Below are 15,918 nucleotides of genomic sequence, written 5' to 3'. Positions count from 1 at the left end.
TTTCTTTTTTGCTGGGAACTGAAATCAGGACTCAAAGCCATAGCTCCTATATTAAGACTTTATCACTGCAGAATCTCTCAAGTCAGAACTACCACCTCTCTAGCAATACAGATTTGCTAAAAGAATTTATCACTATGAAGTGAACTCTTCTGTTAAACACAGCAGTACATGGTTGGAATGAGTTCAAAACAAGTCAGACCGACCTAGAAACCTTTAATTATTTTTTTAACTCTAAGACTATGAGTGTTTACAACTTACAATAACAGTAGATTGCTGTTAGGGACACTAAATAAATAAAGAAACCGAAAACAAACAAACAAACAAACAAACAAATAAATAAAAGGACAGGTCCCTAATTAAAAACAGAGCAGAGACCTATACAAAAATTCAAGGGATTCTAGCAAATTATTTTAAGAAATAAGCAAGTAAAATAACCTTTGAGATTCCCTTTGGAAAATGTCATACCACTAGGCATTTAAAAACACATGTATCTTTACCATGTTTCAATAACTTTGATTGCTGACTGCTCACTCTCTGCAATATAGAATAGTATGTATGTGGATTTACTTATTTAATTCAGGATGGTTTCATAGTATTAGTATCACCCAGTCATTGCATGGTGAAGCCTCGCTATAACCCTGATGATTTATCCTGGGATCTCAGGTAGTGTGGCTATTCTGACTGGTGTTCAGTTGTTAGCAGAGGGAAGCCCAAAAACTTGAGTGCCCACAACTGTTCTCATCTCCCCCCTCAGTGAGGACCGTCTGATGCTGCGACTACACCCACACACATTATTTACACTCACATACACTATTTACACTCTCACACGTTGTTTACCCACCCAGATTTGTGCCGCTCAATTTCAGCAAAAATATCTACAAACATATTTACCTTTAAAATGATACTGCAAGTTCTCAACGGAAGATCATTAATATTATTCATAACACACTCACTATTAATGTGTGCTGTGTAATAAACTTATTAAACTGTGTTGCAATGGTAATAAAGTTTCAACAAACCACTCCTTACAACTAGTAAGATTCTAAAAATTAAAACTTATCAAATTTACTAACATTTGGCTATGATTTTCTTCTGTCACAGTTCTGACAGAAGTTATGAAAATTGTGTAAATAGCTCACATAGACATAGAGCACCATGGCACACATTGAGATCGGGTGCTCAGGAAGTGGCGGCAGCAGGACCACCAGGATCAAAGCTAACACAGACTATGTGAGGCCCTGTCTCTAAAACAGGAGTTTTCATAAAATTGAGATATAACTTATTATAATAAATTTAAAGTATGGGATTTAACCAAATAACAAAAGGCTGGCTATTTCCAAAGGAGACAAATATACATGGAGAAACAGTGCCATATAAAAGAATGGATCTGGCAAAGGAATAGGACCATTACATTTAAATATTAGGCTAATTTATAAAACTAAACACAGTTACAAGTATAAAGGCATGTTAACAAATCCCCAAAGGTTCATTACTATATGTTCAGAATGCACTCCATTCATAGACGACCAAGTAAAAGGTCAAAAGTTGAACCTATCTTTAATCCCAATTGAAGTCAAAGCAAATTAATATACCTAACAAAATATACTTCCACAGTTTTAAAAGATACAAATAAAACATTGAAAGTAAATTAAATTGTTATAAAGAAAAAAGAAAGCAACAACAACCTGTGGTGCGGAGGGCAGGACGACAGTACTCTCAGCAGGGACTGGCAGGGCAGGGGTCACAGGGACAATGGGAGAGGAGGGAGGAACAGCTTCTGTGGGCTAAAATCATCAAGGACAAAAAATCAGGAAAAACACCAAAGAAAAGAAAAACAAACAGAAAGTTGCACCATAAAGGTAAATTATAGTTCTCTATATAATAATAAGTGAATAATTCATTAAGATACTACTTTAGTTAAGTATCGAGACTGTCCTAATTATTACTATGACATCAATGTATAACGTCAGGGTCCGCGGTTAAGAAAGTCTGCTCTGTACATGTCCATAAGACAATCACAGTCTACTTTATGATGGGCTTGTTTTGTAGACAGATGCTCTTCTAGCATCCAGAAGTTATTTGACTATTTCCACTTTTCATATTAAAATAAAAAAATTATTAGCCTACTATGCAAATAATCTTATAAATCCACAGAAAAATATTAAAAAGAAAATTTCCAAAATGAATTTGTATCACTGGAAAATAATCCATACTATTAAAACTCTGCTACCAAGAACAATAATATCCTGACTGTCTGCCTGGTGCTCCTGTGAAGTCACTAACCCACTAACACTGCTTGCCTTCATGTGACAGAAATAATCTGGGAAGAGTGGAGGGGAAAGTTCAGAAAAGGTAATTTCCCAGTAAATATAAACATTCTTTAAAACAAAAATGTCTGAACTCTGACTTAGTTTAATGGTGGCGCACGCCTTTAGTCCCAGCACTTGGGAGGCAGAGGCAGGCAAATTTCTGAGTCTGAGGCCAGAATGATCTACAGAGTGAGTTCTAGGACAACCAGGGCTACAGAGAGAAACCCTGTCTCGAAAACAAAACAAAAGGCCCCCCGCCCCCCCCCAAAAACCTTCTAAGGTATTCTCTCAAAACAGTTCTTATACTGGGGAATTCTCTAATATCCTAAATACTCAAAGGTATTTTAAGTAAAATTAACCACTAACATTAACTGTTATGAAGCAATTAAAATAATCTACAATTGTTTATAAATCAGGTAGAATACTGCTAATAATATTGAGAGAGATGAAATTTAGAAAAATAGAAATTTAGAAATTTAGAAAAATAGAAGAAAAGTTTGAAACATTAACTGGGGTCAGGATTGTGACTGTCCCCATTCTTGCTTTGATTTTGAATTTGACTTCTCCAACTGATGATAATAACCGAATAAACGCATGACGAGAGGTAGAAGATCTGTGTATACCAACACAAAAGAAAGCACCTTCCATCAGCACATCCTTTACAGGACAAACACAGCGAATAAGCTCTAAAGACACTTGGGATTTCAGTAAGAATATTAACTGTAAAAATAGTAACACCGATTAGTGAACTAGAATTGCTGGACTTGGCTATCTGAATTTATTTTATTTTCACACATTTTTAGCCATTAGAGTTAATGATGCAAAGAAATTCAATCTCCTCTCCCCCAAAGAAGTAGAGAAGGGATTTGCATAATATTGTGAATATATACTTAATGTCACCCAATTATATACTTAAAAGGCTAAAATAAGGGGCTGGAGAGATGGCTTAGGGGTTAAAAGCACTAACTATTCTTGCTTGAAGAGAACTTGGGTTTGAGTCTCATTTACCCACACAGGTGACTCCAGTTCCAGGGGAGCTGATATCTTTTGCGGTAGGAAGCAGGTGCATTGGCATACATATAGGCAGAACACACACACACACACACACACACACACACACGATAATGTAACTCCTCAAAATACTAACCTGGAAAAACACAACAGATAGAATCTTAACCAAGTGACCAGAGGTAACATTACTCGTAACTGGAGAGACTGAAGTTAAGTACTGACGTTCACTTTGGTGATTCATTCTTTCGTTTTTTAAATGAATCACTTTATTTGTTTACATTTCAAATGATAGTTACCCCTCCACAACTACCCCATCCAATCCCCTTCTTCCACCAAACACAATTAACAGAATCTATTCAAACAGACAAATCCAAACTAAGTGATAATGCTACAAAATAACTGCCATATTTATCAAATTGTGGTAATTATGAGTCTTAAAATTGTTGTACTTTTTTCCCCCAGACATCTGGGGAAGATGTGGATAGATCTCTCCAAATGGGTAAAGGATGTGAAGATATTTGTGTCCCATGTAAATGCTCACCAAAAGGTGACTTAAGCTGAGTAGTAGTTCAATAATCAAGTGGATAAGATGACCCGTTCTATGGACAGTCAGTCTCTTTCCCCAGCCATCCTAGTCATTTCTCAATGGGCACATGAACACAGTAGCCATGGTGGTCGGGATGGAAGTTATGCTTGGGCTCAGCAACACGGACTTCCACTCACCAAGGCTGACTTGGCTACAGCTGTTGCTGAATGCCAGATCTGCCAACAGCAGAAACCAACACTGAGCCCCAGATATGGCACCATTCCTTGAGGTGACCAGCCAGCAACCTGGTGGCAGGCTGACTACAGTAGACTACTTCCTCCATGGAAAGGACAGTGTTTTGTTCTTACTGGAGTAGATACTTATTCTGGTTATGGATTTGCCTTTCCTGCATGTAATGCTTCTGCCAAAACCACCATCCATGAACTCACAGAATGCCTTATCCATCGTAATGGTGTTCCACACAGTATTGCTTCTGACCAAGGAACTCATTTCACAGCCAGAGAAGTACAACAGTGGACCCAGGATCATGGAATCCACTGGTCTTACCATGTTCTCCATCATCCTGAAGCAGCTGGTCCGATAGAAAGATAGAATGGCCTTTTGAAGCAGCAGTTACAGTGCCAATTAGGTGGCAACAGCCTGGAGGGCTGGAGCAGAGTTCTTCAGAAGGCAGTATATGCTTTGAATATATGTTCGATATATGGTACAGTTTCCCCCATAGCCAGGATCCATAGGTCCAGGAATCAAGGAATAAGAGTTCCACTCACTATCTCTGTGTAGCCCTGGCTGTCCTGGAACTCACTCTGTAGAACAGGCTGGCCTCGAACTCAGAAATCCACCTGCCTCTGCCTTCCCAAGTGCTGGGATTAAAGGAGTGTGCCACCACTGCCTGGCTATTGTACAATTTTTATAAGCAATTTTACTATAGCATAACTAGTATAAACTCTACATATTTTAATTATTTATTGTGTATGGATATTTTGGCTGCATCACACATACACTACCTGAAAAGAACAGAAGAGGGTGTCAGATTCCTTGGAACTAGAGTTACAAATGGGTGTGAGCTGCCAAGTGGGAACTGAACCAAAGACCTTAAAGAGCAGCCAGTGCTCTCAAACTACAAAGCTGTTTCTCCAGCCCCAACAGTACATATTTAATTTAATGTATACAATCTCATAAGTTAACACATATGAAACTTATGAGCACAATGAAGGTTGTGAACATGAATGTATCTATTATCTCTGAGACTCCTGGTCTGTTTTTTGTTGTTGTTCTAGTCTTGAGCTGTATCAATCCCCTGGTAATGGTTTAGTAGTACAGAGTACTTCTACACTAGTAAGTGCACACTGGAGTCCTAAGACTAGGGTAAGAGTTGCAGTTCATGTAAAATTAGGCAATGCTATACACTCACCTCAAATTTTAAAGCCAAGCACAATATACACACTCACACACACACACACAGTCAGTTGCTCCCCATATCCCTTATGACAAACCGTTATTCTCTTTATGTTACATTTAAACCCCACTGTACCCTTCTTTTTCAGAGCCTGTTCTGTTCTAGAATCTACTTTCTTTGGAAAGGATCTGTCTTAGGGTTTCTATTTCTGCACAAACATGATGAAGAAGCAAGTTGGAAGGAAAGGGTTTATTCAGCTTATACTTCCATATTGCTGTTCATCACCAAGGAAGTCAGGACTGGAACTCAAGAAGGTCAGGAAGCAGGAGCTGATGCGGAGGCCATGGAGGAATGTTCCTTACTGGCTTGCTTCCCCTAATTTACTCAGCCTGCTCTCTTATAGAACCCAAGACTACCAGCCCAGAGATGGTCCCACCCACAAGGGGCATTTCCCCCTTGATCACTAATTGAGAAAATGCCTCATAGCTGGATCTCATGAAGGCATTTCCTCAAGGGAGGCTCCTTTCTCTGTGATAACTCCAGCTTGTGTCAAGTTGACACACAAAAACAGCCAGTACAAGATCTAAATTCTGGTTCTTTAAAAAAAAAACAAAAAACTCCCAACAACAACCTATGACACCTTATCTCACAGTCTATAAGAGACACCTGGAATTAAGAATTCTGTGAAAGACCGTGTGTCCCTACCTCTTCAGCATACAAATACTTAATCAACAATGATTTACCAACAAATAAAATATCCAAGTCATAAATGACAGAGTAACAAAAAAATCCATTTAATTCACTTGAAACAAAATACAGCCCTAAAAAACCCTAATAATCAAATGAAAATTGATAAAGGATGTCAAATATTTGATTTTACAAAATAGAGCAAGGAGATGAAGAGGATTTAAATACATTTGAGAATGTAATAAAATGCTTAGGGGCTGTAGAAGATTCTAAACTGGAAAATGTCAAATATAATAATGCATCAACATGTATTGTTTAAACAATGAGGCAAAACAATGTAATCATTATATTTAGGTTATTTTCAGAAAAGAGTGGATAATGGCCTTTTAAACCTTAACACTCTTCTATAACCCTATAAATCAAGTAGAAAACAATGACCCTTACATCATTCCTGTCCTGCTCTATTTGTATCACTCAGTAAAAATCAGCTCAATCGAGATCTGTTATTGTTTTTAAAAACCTTGGTCACATGACTAGCAACAGTCTCAGTTGTTTCTATCCATAGCAACACCACAGAATCATTAGCCTCTAAGGCTGCCTTCGGAGACTTGTTTCCATGACAACAGAGGTTATAATATTAACACTGTCTGAAGGAACACTGCAGAAAATTGTACATTTCTATAAAATAATTGGATAGATTATACATTGTCAAGTACTTTTGAAAAAAAATCACACTGGCAATTACCTGAAAAAATGTTTAAACTGATTTAACAAAATTGTACTAATTTTCTACATAGGTTTATTTTTTTTATACTAACTTAAGGTCTTAATTTAGAAAACCTGCACTCAAAATATAGATTCTTATGTCATCTGAAGTATGTGAACATCTTCATTTATGACAATGTAATACTGACCCTCACTTTTAGGCATTCAACAATATACACACATGGTGAGCCTAGCATAACCCAACTGGCAGCACTGGTGAAAATGGGCATGAATAGTCAGATAGAACCCGTGAGAGTAGAGTTAATGTACCTGGAAACTGATGGGATGTGAGGACTATTAAAAATAATACCCGCAGCTGAGCACAGTGGTGCGTGCCTCTTGCCCCAGCACTTGGGAGGCAGAGACAGGAAGATCTTTTCTCTGTGAGTTCAAGGCCAGCCTGGTCAACATAAAATGGTCTCAACAAAACAAAATAAAACAAAACAATTCTCACAATTGCAATTAAAAATTACTTCCTAGATAATAATTGGACTTGGATATGAAAGAGCTGTAGTACTATTCAAATATTTATTTTTCTTGCTAATCATTTAAGACTTTCAGGACTGGAAGAGATTTGCTCAGAGGTTTAATACTAGCTTAACAAGCATGAAGCCCTGGGTTTAAAACTTAATCTCCTGTAATCAAAAGATAAAACATAAAATCAAAGCCGGGCGGTGGTGGCAAATGCCTTTAATTCCAGTACTTGGGAGGCAGAGGCAGGCGGATTTCTGAGTTCGAGGTCAGCCTGGTCTACAAAGTGAGGTCCAGGACAGCCAGGGCTATACAGAGAAACCCTGACTCGGAAAAAATAAATAAATATAATAACAAAAAATGATTTTCAGAATGTAAAACTGACAAGATAAATAAAACTACGATACCAAGAAGCTACATGTTTACATTTCATATTAACATGCTTCATATACTCAGTAAAATGAACTTAAGACTAATCAAATCAAAACAAAACAAAAAACAAAACGTCTAAAAATATACTGTATTTTCAAAGAAAAGTGAAATAAATGAATTAACAAATTTTTTGGTACCAGTATCTTGGGCAACCAAAGTAACCATCCAGGCTACTGCTGGTGACTAAGGAGACTGACTTTGTACACACATGGTTAGAATTCTTAATCCAGGTTCTTTGGTCCTTTGTTTAAAGATCTACTATGCCATAATGAGGCATGCTTCTGATTAAATGTCAAAGCAGCTACTTAAAAGAAAAAAAAAGAAACCAGGCAAAACCTGCAAGCCTTTGAATGTTTGCAGAAGATAAAATACAGCAAAGTCGATTTATACAAACTGCACTTGGGAATTACTGTATTCAAGAGAGGATCAATATCACAGGACAAAAGGTATTTTTCATGGTTTAATATTTTTCTTATGATTCATACGCCCTTTGCCACCGTCACTGCAAACACATCACATCTTTAATATAAACTTGTTTAGCTAAAAAAAAAAAAGTACTTCAACCATGTATGACATCCATGCCAATGCCTCAGAAGAGTGTATAAAATCAGGCTTATTTTTAAATAAATCACAAAAAGTATCAAAATGCAAATATTTTTTAAAAACTTAAAATAGCTGTGGGAAATAGGAAACTAGACCTAGTAACTAATTCTACTTTAGAAGCACAGATGTGAAACTGTTTATAGTTTACACAGACAAGTCAGCTCACGAATCTATTATTTTCAGTTGAAAATTCATAAAATTAAGGTTTCTGCTCTCTTCTTTATGAAAAGATGGTATTTATATTAGCATTCAGCTAACAGCCTCTAAAAAGGATGACTCACTCACTACAAACTTAAAAACAGAGCCTTAAAGACTGAATTTAAAGATATGGTTATATAATTAACACAGGGAGGAGGTTATCAATTATATTATGCCTTTATCTTTGATATTTTCAGAACTGGCTAGATAAACATGCATCACCAAGGACTTCATCAACTATCAAGCTACAGTAGGCTCGTAATGCTTCGTAGCAATGGCAGCTGCTCTGTTCTCATCACTCCTCTCTAAGTGCCCAGTGGATCAGGCTCTGCTAGTGATCTTACATTCTCCCTCCACTTACTGCTTCAGCTCCAGTGACCTGCTACTCCATACCTTCCCACTTGCTAGTTACCTTTCTTCCAAGAATGCTCTTGCTTAGACAGCTAAAGCCTCAAGTCTAGGAATTTTTCCTGTCTTTACTCAAATGATCACTTTTGAATCAAAGACTCCATCAGCAATTTTATTACCTACCCACATATCTTTCCTCTTTCCTCCTAACTTTTCTTCCAGAATACCTTATTTTTTGTAATTATATTGTCTTCTATTATGATATGAGGTTGACAAAAGCAAAGATTTCTGTTTTAAGTTTTTTCTTTATGTTCATCATCGCAGGAAACTATGTGTGTGGGATGAATAAAACTATGTGACTACCAACACAGACTATGGAATTGATTTTGAATACATACACTTCTTAGTCTTGTTCCCTGTAGTGTTGTACTTAGAACAGACACCAACTATAGGTTCTTTCTGCACGGTTGAGTCCATACACATATTCTCTTAAGATAGTGTTTCTCACTGTTACTCTCCAGTTTACTATGATATTCCTATTTAGACCTTTTAGTTTTCTAGTACAATTTTTGTTGTTTTTGTTTTGTTTATTTTTCTCTTATTTGAGACATATCTCACTATTGAACCCTGGATGGCCTATAATGCTCTAGGTAGATTAGACTGGCTTCAAATTAAAGACATCTCTCATCTCTGCCTCAGCAGTGCTGGGACTAAAGGCATGCACCACCATGCCCAGCTCTGATACTTGTTCAGATAATCTTCTGTTGCATTCTCTCTTGTATAATTATTGTGGGTTTTGTTTTTTTTCTCTTGGCTTGACCCTGTTAAGGTTAAAAATCTACCTGTTTTCGTTAATTTTTTTTTAAAAATTAGGACAGAATTCTTTTTTACTCTGCAATTAGATCAATTCCTTCAAAGTCCTTACTTTCAATGCCACAGTATTTTGTGGAAGTGCTAATAATGGTGGTAGCCATCATTATGTCTGTGCTGATTGATGACTGAAGACCCTGAGGGTGCTACTGAAGTCAGAAGCACTGTGGTATATGACCCTTACTGACTGCGGTCACTAACAGTGAAGGTAATATATAGCACTCCACTGATATGTCTCTTACTTGTTTCCAAAATACTCTTAAAACAATTTCAAGTTTACAATCTTTTATTATAGTAGATGGTTTTACAAAGAATAGTCAGAGTATACAAAAATCAAAAAGGGATCCATTTTAATTTAAATTCCAGATTATAATCTCTTAGTTATTTTCTGAAAACCACTTAAGAAACTTGTACTGTACAATGATCATTATGTTTTCACAGCTACACGGCTAAACTAATAGACCAAGTCTCACAAATATGATACACAAAAACAAAAACCTGTTCAGAAATGCAAACAACTTGGTACTTGACAAAAAATGTTTTAAATTATTTTTCTTTTATTTCATGCTTTCAGGTCTTTTACCTAAGCATATATGTTTACATACCACTTGGAAGCCTCATGCCCAAGGAGGCCAGAAGAGTGCACTGGATCCCTTGTAAATGGAATTACAGATGGTTGTGACTGCCATGTGGGTGCTGGGAATTAAACCTGGGTCCTCTGAAAGAGCAGCCATGTTCCTAACTTTTGAGCCATCTCTGCTAAAGATGAATATAGTGGCAATATCTTTTAAGAGCACTAGGATTCCTTTTAAAATTCTAGCTCTATATTTGAAGAACTGGTTTGTAGTAAAGAGCACTGGCTGTTCCTTCCAGGCCTTGGGGGGGGGGGGGGGGTTAGTTCCCAGCATCCACATCACGCAGCTCACAATGTGAAGGAACTCCAGTTCCATGTTATCCAACATCCTCTGCAGGCCTTCACAGTGACCTGAACACACATGGCATGTGCACACACTCATTCACTTAAAAAATAAAATCCAACAGCTAAGGCTATACAGAGAAGCCCTGTCTCAAAAAACCAAAAAAAAAAATAAATAAATAAAAATAAAACCCCCTGCTGTCAGATATGATGGCCAATTATGTAACCATCCATAAGACAGGACCACCGTTTCTGTTCATTAACTTCTATGTCACTGTAAAATGATCATTATCAGTAGGTATATTTAAAAGTTTCTTAAACAAGTTGGTAATTATAAACTACTGTTTTCTACATGATCTGAACAATTATTTTTACCTTTCTCAAAATTCGAAAATTATATAATAACGTTGGGGATTATAATATAGCAAAAGATCTTTTAAAATGTGTTTTAGTGATACAAATTTAAGTTTAGCATATGTAGAGTATAACACCTCATATACTTCTTTATCCATTTCAGTGTATATGTGCAAGTGTCCTGCTTTTGTGCATGTTAGGGTACCACGTGTGCCTGGTGCCAGGTCTTTTCATGGTGTTGCTTTTGTCTTTTGAGACAGGGTCTCTCTGTGCAACCCTGGCTACCCTGGAACTTGTTATGTGGACCAGGCTGGCTTCGAAATCTGAGCTCTGCCTACTTCTGTCCCTCTAATGCTGGGAAGTGCACTACCACTGCCAGCTAGCCAGTGCTTTTGAGTGTTGGTTCCACATACAATTTTTTTCCCTCAGAGAATTTCAAGTACTTTGGCAATGTACACACTTTATCTTACAAAACCTTCGGTGTAGATGTGCCAATTTTTAACTATAGTTCTACATAAAGTTTGTGAAAATAATAATGACCAAATCATATTGAGAAGCTCCTTGCAACCATTATATTAAATGGAGATAAGCACCTTCATTTATTTACTAATTAATTTATGTATTATTCAACTAATATTTATCAAGGCATTCACTATGCTAGGCTCTAGGAATATAAAAGAAACTGCACATCTTTATAGGACCAGCCCTATGAAGCTTATAGTTCAGCAGATGACAGAGAACAAAACTGTGGTAAGAAGCCTGCATACAGTCTAAATCTCAGAAGAGAAACATTACTTGAAACTAAACAGGAGCCCAAATGGAAGCTCAAGAAGCCTGAAAACTCCAGATAAGTGGCTCCACCCTTTTCCAGAAGTTTACTTTAAATTTTACTTTAAAAGTTAACTTTTAAATTTTCCTAGAATATATATTAAAATACATAAATGTGAAATGTATTTCTCTTAGCCTATCTGTCCTTGACAGAAGGGCCAACTATATCAAGACATTATATAGAAGCTGCACAGATGAAAACTTACATAAAAATTTTCCTATTTAGTTCTCCAGACTAAGCCAATCTAAATTTAAGATAGCAAGTTTGTATTTTTTAATAGAATTTAATTTTCAGACCAGATTTAGGTTCACAGAAAACTGAATGTTGAGTACAGCAAGTCCCTGCGTGCCCTCGGCCCACTTGTGTACAGTCACCCACTCAACCCCCTGCACCAGAGTGGTATATTTGTTACAACAGATGAACCTATACCAACCCACCATTGTCACAGAGTCTAGTCTATGCTGGGTTCACTTTTGCTGTTGGACAGTCTCTGGTTTTCCAAGTGTGTAATGGCATGTATCTGAAATTACAGAATCATACAGGATAGTTTCACTCTCCTCCTAAAATCCTAGGAATCGCACATCTTTTCTTTTTGACTTCCCCAAATGTCACAGAGTTGGGATAATATTGTATAAAGCCTCTTCAGATTGTTTTCTCTTCACTTAGTAGTAAACATTTTCCTTCCATGTGGCTTAATCTTTTTTACTGCTAGATACTATTTCACTGTCAGAAGTGTATCTAATCACCTACTGAAGTACATCTTACTTGCTACTAGGTTTTGACAATGATAAGCAATTACAAACATCTATCTACAGTTTTCTCTGCATAAAACTTTGTACTAAATTTGAAGAGATTTTAAGGATTATCACTGCTAGGTTATATGGTCAATAATGTATTTTGTAAAGATTTCTATAACTATTGTAAACAAATACTTTTTGTGCAGTGTCTGTGATTTCCAAAGTGTTCTGCTGCATCAATAATTGGTTCTTAAATACTAAGCACATATAGGCGTGCTGTAAAAAGTTTAAGACAAATAGAAATATAACAATAGTATTCTTGTGAAAGGGTGAACATTTCCAAAGGTGAGTCACGATATTAATCTTACAAAGCTCATGGCCTTATGAGTGAGGAATTAACAAATAAATGTTCCTGGCCAAAGTAGCATTTTGTAACCAGTTAAACAGACTATTTCTACACTTTTTATCTTAGAAACAACCCTACTCTTGATCAGAGTTGGCATTTCTACCTTAGTTTTAAAAGGCTGCCTATTTACCTGGTATATATTCCAGTTTAGTGCAAAGGAAATACATTACCAAATATAAACAGCCTCTCAAAGATAAAGACTATCATGTCTTCCTTCTTATCTGGGACCAGCTTTATGAAAATGTATGGGTAACAAAGATGGACTCTAGGGTATTCCAAGATGAAGATGTCTTGGTGGGGACACTGACACCAGTTGCCTAGTTGTAAGTCAGAAGGTACATGGATATAAATAGGCAACCAACCATATGTCTGTTTGCCTAGGAAATATGTATTTGTACTGACTGTCTCTCTTTAGTTATTAATAGTACCCTCTCTCCATCTAAAGCCTATGACAGTTGCATAGTCACCCTGACTATAAGAAAACCAAACCTTTTCCCTCCCCTTGGGATTTCTTCCTCTTCAGTAGGACAAGTAAGAGAGGAGTTACCAGGCAGAGGATCAGCTTACTAAATACTAAGTCAGTACACAAATGTTTTGTGGAGAGATTAAGACAGAAGACAGACAGACAAAAATGTGTACTAGCTCTTCTGAGTTCAGGTTGATTTGTCTGTTTCTTCCCTCATTTAGTAACTTGTTGTTGTAGTTGTTATGTTGCCAATAATGTTATGGAAGCTGAGGATTAGCATAAACATAAATAGAAAATCTTACCTCTAGGGAACTGCCAGGCTAGTAAGCAAAACAGATTCTGAACTGCACCTGCACTCATATGCACACACTCACACATACAATTAAAAATAAATCTTTAAAGACATAAACTTAAATAAAATAAAGACTGTAACAACAAAAATCAGTCTGTAGGTAAGTACTCCGAAGAAAGTTATAAAAGTAAAGTGAGATTGATGCCCGAGGAAAGGTACTGGCTAGCTGGGGGCAGGTAGGGAGCAGAGCGAGAAGCCTGTCCTCACCAAACGCCAACAGGATCTGCTGTCATCTTGGAAATGGAGCAAAAGAAAAAAGGCAATCCCACAGGTTTTGTTTTTAGATTCTCAGCATACATAAGAACAGGAAGTAGGCTAAAAGCTCTCTCGAGACTGACATGTAGCTCAGTGATAGGGCATGCTTATTAGCACAGGCAAGAACATGTACTGTCTTTCCATCAAAGACCACAATGATAAGAAGAAAATGAACAAACAAAAAATTTAAAGTTAAATGAAAACAAAGAAAGTCAATAATAATGATGAAAAAAGATAAAATTATCTTTTATGCTTACTTAAGTGGAAACACTGGATAAACAGGAAACTACAGATACAAGGCCTACTGTACAGGATTAGCTTTGAGCTAAAGACAGACATCTTGATGATGATGATGATTGATGGTGATGGCACAAGACTGACTGGATAAGATTACATGAAAACACACACACACACACACACACACACAAGAATACAAGACTGTACCCTACTTAGCAGTAAGAAAAAGGAAAACACTCCAAAGGAAAGTGAAGCTAGTAGAATGTTAGATCAGCATCCAAGAGTCAGAGGTGAAAAAACTTCAGTAGTAATCAACTGTGTTAAACTCATCTGTATAGCAGGTCACATGAAGAGAAATAGCTGGCCAGTGGATTTGACAATGTACAAGGAGGTGGTTTCAGCTGTTTATGTTAGTGAGAGGTGTTTCAGCTCATGGAAATTACCTAATACACAGAAAAAGGCAAACGACGGTGAAGAAGAAAAAGGAGTCTGATGAGGCCTTGAATAATCGAGCAGGAGAGAAAGGTCAGCTTTAGGAACAGACAGTTCACTTACTGCAGCAGGCCAGGCAGGACACAGAGGAAGATTATCAACTTAGAATGGTGCTCCCTAGAAAGGGACAGTGCAGGCTTAATGGGCAGTTCCCAGGCCTGGTGAAGAAGGCAAAGCTGCAGTTAGGACAAATGCTTCCAATAGAGTGTCGGGAAGTGGGAGAGAGCTGAGATTATGAAAAGGTTTGAGCAAGGTAATGAGGGATGGATGAGTGGCAAAGGACAGTAAAAATCCCTGGTCTCTGGATCTTAAGAGGATTAAAATGCATTGTAGTGGAAGGCCTGAACAAGTGAGCCGAGAAGAAAAAGTGCTAGCCATGTTACATGCCTACATCAGAGGTTGAAGTGATATGCCAAGTGGTGTTGAAAAGTCTTCAACACAATCATTCGAGTAGATTGTTCAAGTGACAGAAAACCCAAGATCTCTATGGAAAAAGATAACAAAAATAGAAAAGTCAAGATTTTAGGTAGATTATATAAGGATACTGAAATTAACTAAGAATGATTATACAAATAGTGGGCAGGGAAAAGACGTCAAGTTGGTACTCAAATACTCTCCAAGTCCCAGTGATTAAGAGAGATAGATGCAGAAGCCCAGAAAGGGAGAAAAAGGAAATACGGACTGTGTGATATCATACTGCAAGTAGTCTTTGTTTTAAGTAGTTTATGGACTGATCTTCCTGGTGGAAGTTTTTAAAAGATGAATAACTTGAGATTACAATACACAGGTTTTTGTTTTGTTTTATTTTGTTTTTCAAGACAAGGTTTCTCTATGTAGCCTTGGCTGACCTGGAACTCACTCTGTAGACTAGGCTGGCCTCAAACTCAGAGATCTGTCTGCCTCAGCCTCATAAGAGCTGGGCTTAAAGATATGAGTCACCACTGGCCTGTCCCCAAAAGCAGTTTTTTTTTTTTTAAATCATGAACAAAGAAGGAAGATGAAGTATAGTCATCCACAAACTAGTAATGACATCAACTGCATCTCTTGGTTGCCATGGTGACTACTTTACAGGAACAGGAAGAATGATGAAGTGAGGAATCAAAGGAAAGGAATGTTTGACACTGCTTATAAAAATTTTAAGTGTGTGTGTGTACACAAACTACTTAAAACAAAGACATTTGCAGTATGAAGTCTCTGAAGAAAAAATTATATCAAGGTAAACCAATTCATGAAAAAT

General features: G+C 37.0%; 1 protein-coding gene and 1 long non-coding RNA gene across 24 annotated transcripts in view; one reads left to right on the top strand and one right to left on the bottom strand.

Annotated features, from left to right (window-relative positions):
* Dlg1 (discs large MAGUK scaffold protein 1) overlaps nt 1-15,918 on the bottom strand; it is a 201,106-nt gene that overhangs the window by 92,351 nt on the left and 92,837 nt on the right. For 13 of the 22 annotated variants that reach the window (XM_029470482.2, XM_029470484.2, XM_021185184.3 and 10 more), the window contains one exon: nt 1,686-1,784. The exons of the other annotated variants lie outside the window; for them this stretch is intronic. In XM_029470482.2, the coding sequence (XP_029326342.1) occupies nt 1,686-1,784 (99 nt within the window). The remainder of the gene's footprint in view (nt 1-1,685; nt 1,785-15,918) is intronic. 22 annotated transcript variants of the gene reach the window in all.
* Nucleotides 8,001-15,918, top strand: part of LOC110311709 (uncharacterized) — a 61,856-nt gene continuing 53,938 nt past the window's right edge. The window contains exon 1 of one of the 2 annotated variants that reach the window (XR_015045752.1): nt 8,001-8,064. This is a non-coding gene — a long non-coding RNA (uncharacterized LOC110311709). The remainder of the gene's footprint in view (nt 8,065-15,918) is intronic. The other variant, XR_002379987.3, reaches the window with a different exon arrangement.

The sequence above is a fragment of the Mus caroli genome, unplaced genomic scaffold, assembly GCF_978045245.1.
Source record: "Mus caroli unplaced genomic scaffold, Mus_caroli_1 scaffold_17, whole genome shotgun sequence".
Lineage (NCBI taxonomy): Eukaryota > Metazoa > Chordata > Mammalia > Rodentia > Muridae > Mus > Mus caroli.
The sequence above is the reverse complement of the archived record's forward strand: the minus strand, read 5'-3'. Positions and strand labels throughout refer to the sequence as shown.